General features: G+C 37.1%; 1 protein-coding gene across 1 annotated transcript; it reads left to right on the forward strand.

Annotated features, from left to right (window-relative positions):
* Window positions 1-453: 453 nt before the first annotated feature.
* On the forward strand, window positions 454-6,605 carry LYPD6B (LY6/PLAUR domain containing 6B). Its single transcript, XM_072418141.1, has 4 exons — window positions 454-1,210; window positions 2,476-2,574; window positions 3,788-3,918; window positions 5,395-6,605. Exons 1-4 carry the CDS (start codon window positions 1,099-1,101, stop codon window positions 5,560-5,562), a joined length of 510 nt encoding a protein of 169 aa, XP_072274242.1. The 5' UTR covers window positions 454-1,098; the 3' UTR covers window positions 5,563-6,605.
* Window positions 6,606-7,131: the final 526 nt, after the last annotated feature.

Raw genomic sequence — 7,131 nt, forward strand, 5'->3', positions numbered from 1 at the left:
ATTTGCACATTTTCTTCACTAAGCCTAAAAGTAGGGATTTGTTCTTCATTTCAAGTAAACCAGTATTTTACCTGTATTGAGAAAAGGCAAAACCTCCATGGAATGTAGGGACCTTTGGAAGGCATATGATACATAGTCAATTCCTACCAAGGCCATGTGCACCCCTTGCTTCAATGTGTCAGTACTGGGGGTTGGTAATTGGTTACTTATGCACCGGCCCTGGAGTGTCATGTGTTGAAGAATGGGGTATTTCTGGGCTCTGGCAGCTGTTTTTTTTGCAGGAACAAATGGACAGCTAGAAAAGATTTCCTTACGGGGCATTCAGTAAAATGATCGTGTTACTTTGCTAAGGCTACGTACAAACGTCAGATTATCCTCGTCCTATGGTTATCGTTTCAGGGCTAGTATCAGATGAGAATCTGACGAGTGTACAATAGCTCTTCAATGTCGTTCATGAATCTGTCCTGGCAGATCCATGAACGGTGAACCACCGCTCTAAAAGTGAAGTGGAGAAAACACAGTGGGGTGCCACTCACTTGTTCCACCCCTCCCCTCTCCATAGATCAGAACGGCAGATGTATGTACATTCATGCATCTTTCAGTCTTTTGTCTTTGGAAAGGATTGTGAAAGATCTTTTCCAATGACAAAAGTCTCGTGTGTATGTAGTCAAAGAATGAACAAAGTACAGTGGAAGTAGCTATGCATAACTATCCATTGGTGCCACAATAGTGCATCCACACTGCCTGCACATTTTATACACATTTCAGTAACTTTGAACTAAGCCAACCACATGCTATACCTGTAGTTTTTGTATGTAATATGCTAAACACATTATCATTGACCATATTATCTGCATTATAGCACAGATACAGCCTTAGAAAGAGCCATTTGAATAAAGTTAGTTCCCATCAAGCATGGTAGCCGCCAGTGACTTCTGAGAGAAAATCATTTGTAAATTAACATCTTTCAATAAATGGGCAGACAGGTATAATATTCAGCATGTCAATTTGTTGTGATTTATCAATAATTTTGACTTATGTTTCATGCAGGTGTAAGAACTCCACAATCTGCCGGTTCTGAAGATTCTACAAGGCAGGATGCAGATATTGAATTTTCTGGTACTCTGCGTCTTTCACTTCTTCATCACACTAAAGCACAGGACATTTGCCAAAAATGTGAATTTCAATAATGTGAGACCGCCAGCAGACCGTAAGTAGCTTTTTTTTATTGATATAAGAAAGTTTTTAGTGACTAGTGATGGTCAACCAGTCTGGGGGCCTTTAGAAGTGATAGAGCCTCTGGCAACATTTTAGCCAAAAAGTTTTGTATTTACTAGGATCACTTTATTAAATAGTCAGAAATTTATATTTACGATGGAATCCCATTGATCTTGACTGTAGGTAAATCATATAAAGCTGAACCAGTTAAATATTTATGTATGACAAAATGATGGAACTAGTCTTAGTTCCTTTTTTCTTTTTTTGTAAACTCAGCACAGAAATACAGATTAGGGCCCCCTTCAGATTTGCTATTAGGAGCTGCATGGTTAGCTGCTCCCAGGTGCCCCTATTCAACTATTCGATTCATGGTGCGGTTGAATAGGAGGTTGAAGGTTGGGATGCGTTTGAGGATATGATGTGTGATGTCTTCCTGGAAACATCTTACCACTTCTATAAATGTAGTTAATAGGAACAGTTGGGAACCTACAGCAGAACACTGTGGTCAGCCACAAGTCAGAAATGGCCCTAGGAGACAAAGGGTGAGCAGTCTGATCCATACAGACTCCATGGTATAGTGCTGTCAGTCTGACACTGGGAGCATACTAACAGGACAAAGGAACTGAGTGCACAGTACAAATCTCAGAATTATGTTGATGCTCCTTACATTTTTCAGTCAGCAGCCAGGGGGGAGAATCTGAGACAGAAGTTAAGTGCCTCCACTTAATATTCTGCCTGGCAGGGTTTTTATTTTAGAAACTTTTTCTAAACATGCATGTTTGTGTGTGAGTAAAGGAGAAATATCTTTTAACAGTGTGATTGTTTCTTAAAGGTTGAATCTGTTTAAAAAAAAATATGTTTAGGTGGCACCTGGAGGACAGAACCTTGCCTTTGCTTATTATGTCTTATTGGGTTCTCCAGTGATGAGATTCTCTGCCTTAATTCCTTTGCATGTTTGACATCCTCCTGTTGTATTTCCTTTATATAAAATGCAATGAATTCCAAAAGGGAGATATTTAGTCTTTTATAATGACCACAGCTGGTGTGTAGACCCAGAAAGAATAGGAAGGATCTCACCATCAGAGCCACCAAAAGACAAAAGAAGTTTCGTGTTTAGTCCTCCAGCATCTATGAAGAACAACATTTTAGTTTTGTGTGCACTGACTCTTTGGGAACATAGAGAACTTTCCTGCTTTGAGATTTTTTATGTTTGTATATGCACAGAAGTATTAATAGATACATATATTTTTGTTACAGCTACCCCATTTCCAAACAGCTTCAAATGTTTTACGTGTGAGAAATCCAGTGACAATTACAACTGCAACAGATGGGCAGAGGACAAATGGTGTCCACCAAGTGAGTGCCACTTTTAACAAATGTGCCTGAGAATATAGGACAACATGCCATATTCACATAGCTTTATCACAAGGATACAGATCTCTATTTTGGCCATGTGGCTGTAGCTTTCAAGCTGAAAATAACTTTTTTTAAGGTTTCCTTGTGTGATTTGGGTCAATATATTGTCATACCAGTAACATATTCCTTAGCACTTTGCCTTATGCACCATAAAAAAAAAAAGAAAAAAAAACTTCCAACTAGATTATGATCATAAAAATAGATATATCAGCATTCTTGGTATGTGGATATACACCACAGATCTTGTGCCCTGAGCCATTTGCTTGTTTTAAAGCCTAACAAAATACCATGTGACCAGACTTAAAGCCTTAATTCTCACAGAAATACTCATAAAAACTCACAGAAACAGATATACAGACATACTTTGTGAATTCCATCCATTTTCATTACCTTTTCTGCAGTTTCTTAGTATAGCAGTTGTACTGCGTGAATAAATATGTGCAATCCAGAAGGCAATGGTGTTGGAACTATTGCATCTAGTAAACCGCGCTGAGCACACAAGCTGCCTTACTTTTGCTGCAATAATATGAGGACATATATGATGGGGTGGCTATTATTCAGCTCTGGCAGCTTGGGACATTGTAGTGGTAAGAATTTGAAAAAGTGTTTTTAGATATTTTCACAAATCATAACATGCTTGCTTTCTGGCCATTGTAGGAGTCACCCATTACGTTGGATCTCAGTGGAGAATTCTGTTCTAACTTACATTGGTAGAGGGTGTAGATTACACAACTCAGGGACTCCCCAACAATTCCTGCAGGAAAAAACCCTGGATAAGAAAAGCTTAAGCTGATTTTTCAGTTTTGTGGTGTTTATTTATATATGCATTCAGACAATTTGGAAAATACCAGGGATATGATATTGCTTCTAGTGCTAAACCTATAATATAAATATAAATATAAAAAGATGCCAAAAAATGAATGTTTATGATAGCAGGGACACTATGGCATAACATCTTCTCCTGCCTGCCTGCTGAGACCAAAAACTTTTTTTCCGCTTTAAAAAATGGTGACAAACTTCATCAAGATAACTTCATCAAAGCATAGCTTTAAAAAGTAGAAATGTAAAGTTGGCTAATGAAAGCAGAAAAGTCTGAAGTGCAGAATATTGCAGATTATACAGAATGTAAGCAACTCTTTGTGTTATATTACAGATACACATTACTGTAAAACAGTTCACCACTTCACAACCCATGGCAAGAGTAAATCAGTCACCAAAAAATGTGCCACACGAGTAGAGTGTCACAACGTGGGATGTCGGCATCACCGGGACTCTGGACATATGGTGAGCATTTCATTAAATGAGGAATGTTAATATTTTCATGCCTTTTGATTGAAAAAAACACAGGGACTTATTTATAAATGTGTGAACTGGTTGTTCATTAGAAATATATCCTTTTATCATTTATTCCCAATAATGCCTTTTGAGCTTGTCCAATATACAAAGGGTCGATCAGCTGGTTGCCAGTTTTATTGTTAATTTTGCATTTTATTGCCAAACTTGCATTTATATGTAGCAATTAGCATGATCTCCACCTTGTAGATTGACAAGTAGAATACGCCACTTGGAAAGTGGAGAACGCTGTAGGCCACAATGGGAATCTGTGGTGTACTTTTCAAACACCTATTTGCTACTTTTGCAGCTGTTTGCCAATTTGTAAAGATCAGTTACCCTATTTAAATAAAAAGAGCTTTAGATCTCCCATTTAGAGATATTACAGTATGCATTGTCCAGTTTTAGAAGTTTCATTGCCCTAGAACCTACTTTTATAGTTTTGGCCTTATAAAAATGGCAATCGGGTCTCTAAAAGTAGATAACAAGAAAATGATATCCTTTTTTTAACAATTATTATTAAATAAAAATTTGCTTGTGGTCATAGATTAGTGAAGGCTAGAATAGATTATGTTCCATATGTGCCTTTGTGCACAAAGCCGGCTCTATAAAAACATGGTTTGCTCAGTTTGGTGTAAAGGAACTCGAGTGACCTGATGAGCTGGAACGCAGATTGCAAGCCTTGTCTTCTTATTCAGCTTCAGGATCAGACCTCACGTGTGTGTGTTTTTTTTTAACTATGTGTACACCGAGATAAACTTATTTGTTTAATATGGTCATAGACTCTGAGCAGTGCTAGTCAATGGATTTACTTCTCCATCCCACAATGTAAATTTATGGGTCGGCCAACTCAGTGAACACCAATAACTGTGTGCCTGATATTTATTCACAACCGATGTTAGAAGAGAGAATTTCAATAAGCTACCAATGGCTTCCTCTAGTGGCTTGTCTGTAAAGTTGTATATTTAGTATATTGAAAAACTATAGGTGATCCATCCCATGATTATTTAAAAGCCTTTTTTAGACATTTTTGCCCCATGTAGCAAATTGTTTTTTGTTTTTACTATGTTCTACTGTGCTCTAATGTTGCTTGGTTAGGGATTGTAAATATCTATTTAACCATGTAAGTCCACAAGTTTTGAAAACATTCTTAAACATTGGTGGTTCAAAAGAGAAAAAAAGTAAAAATAAATGCAGTTGGTAATTGTTAGGGTTCTATACTGCCTGGTATGTGGGTAATATTCACCCAATGCTGATGATTTCAAAAGAAAAGAATTAGACAATAATGTAATGTCATTGAGCACCCTCTAACTGTATTATACATACCTGGCTGATCATTGTACATATCCATCTACAAAGCCTAATATGATCGCCTATTAAACTTTTACTGTCACACCAATAATCTTGTGTCTTTTTCTACTCTTGTAGGAATGCATTTCTTGCTGTGATGGTATGATTTGCAATGTGGATGTTCCAACAAACCATACAAACGCCATCTTCAATGTCCAGCGTTCACATCGTAAATCAGATGCCCACAGGGTCACAGCCTTAATTCCTACAATGTTATTGACCACATGGATCCTCTTCATTCTTTAGCACCATGTTTGCGATGTCATGAAACTCTGACTTGTTATCATTGAAGGCCTTCTACAGCCATTTCTTGAATCTGAAAGAGATTTTTGCTTGTAATTTATTGAAAGGATACTAATGGACTCTGCCTGAGGCCAGAGATATAGCAAAAACTTCAAAGACCCCATACAACTGAGCTCTTAATGCCTTTGCTTGCCTTTTTCTGGTAAAGTACAAATGCATACAATTATTTCGATATTGTATGGGAACATTTTGGACATAACGCCTGGTGTTTTATTCCAGGGATAAAGACAATCAACTGTGCTATTTTAGAAGAGGATTTCTTGTTTTTTTGGTTTCTCAGATTGCTGCAATGCCAAATCACAAGTGATCCTTGTCTTTACTTGACAGAGCCATATTTGGGACGTAAAGGATGATTCCATACCTAGGAACAAATCTGTGATACTTGTACATATTCTCACATTGGATTTTGAACTCTTCATCTATCAACACTAGAATTGTTATGTATGTCCTTAAGGAAGTCCAAGGTCCTCACAGTCTTAAAATTGTTTCCAAGTGCCAAGCGTGATAGACTTGATGGTCAGTAATGTACAGTTGAGTCAGAATGAAGGAGGGCTTTTGGGAAATATACCCCATGTACAAGATCCAGGAAGGTCATCACTTCCTTTTTTAAACAGCAGGTCTTGGTGATCTGAGGTCTGAATCAGCCGTATTAAATATTCCACGGGAATACCCCATTTCAGCAGAAGCTAGCACTAGCACATAAAACTTAAGAATGGCTGGAAGAGAATCCATTAGGATAGTTTAAAAAGGATCAATCCCCCTCAAGAGAACACAGACCACTAGAAGCTGACCCCATCATCTTTATGTTGATATAAAACTTTTACTCTTTTATGTTCGCAAAAATGATTTGTACATTTTAATATTTCAAACTGAAAAAAGTTCCATTTGTGCACAGTAACAGTTATTTCTTAATAGAGCTTTTTTTAAACTATTTTTTTTTTTTTTTTACATTTTGTACACTATTTATAATAAAAATGTAAGCACTATACAGTTACCTAGCCTGGTGTATGACAGTGTGACTTTAGCACACAGACTTTTAAAATGACAACCCAATGGGCAGTCTGAAAACACATTGGATTAGAACTGACCCTCATTCCAGAATCTTATCTCCATGCCATTTGTTCCTCTTCAGCTAAACCTTTCATTTAACCTCTAAATCAGTGTTTCTCAGTCTTTTGAACATGGGGGAACCCTTGAAATACCTTTAAGGTCTTCAGGGAACCCCAGCTTTAATTACTATGTCCACAGCTCACTGTAAGTACGTTAGCATGAACTTTTATGCTAAATATTCCTTTAAACTACAGTATACATATGTATACGTAAAAAAGCAAGTATGGAATGGGAGTGTTTGCAGGTAACTTTGGACAGTTTAACCTACTTTTCTATGAAACTATAGGCAAAAAGATAAATTCTAAAAAAAGTTGCCTACAGCTGAGCATGTTGAGTCCCGTCTTCTTTCTTTTCTTTAAATATAAACAAAAAATCACCTAGGTAAAGTCAGATACAGTATGT

The sequence above is a fragment of the Pyxicephalus adspersus genome, chromosome 7 (assembly GCF_032062135.1).
Source record: "Pyxicephalus adspersus chromosome 7, UCB_Pads_2.0, whole genome shotgun sequence".
Classification (NCBI taxonomy): Eukaryota; Metazoa; Chordata; class Amphibia; order Anura; family Pyxicephalidae; genus Pyxicephalus; species Pyxicephalus adspersus.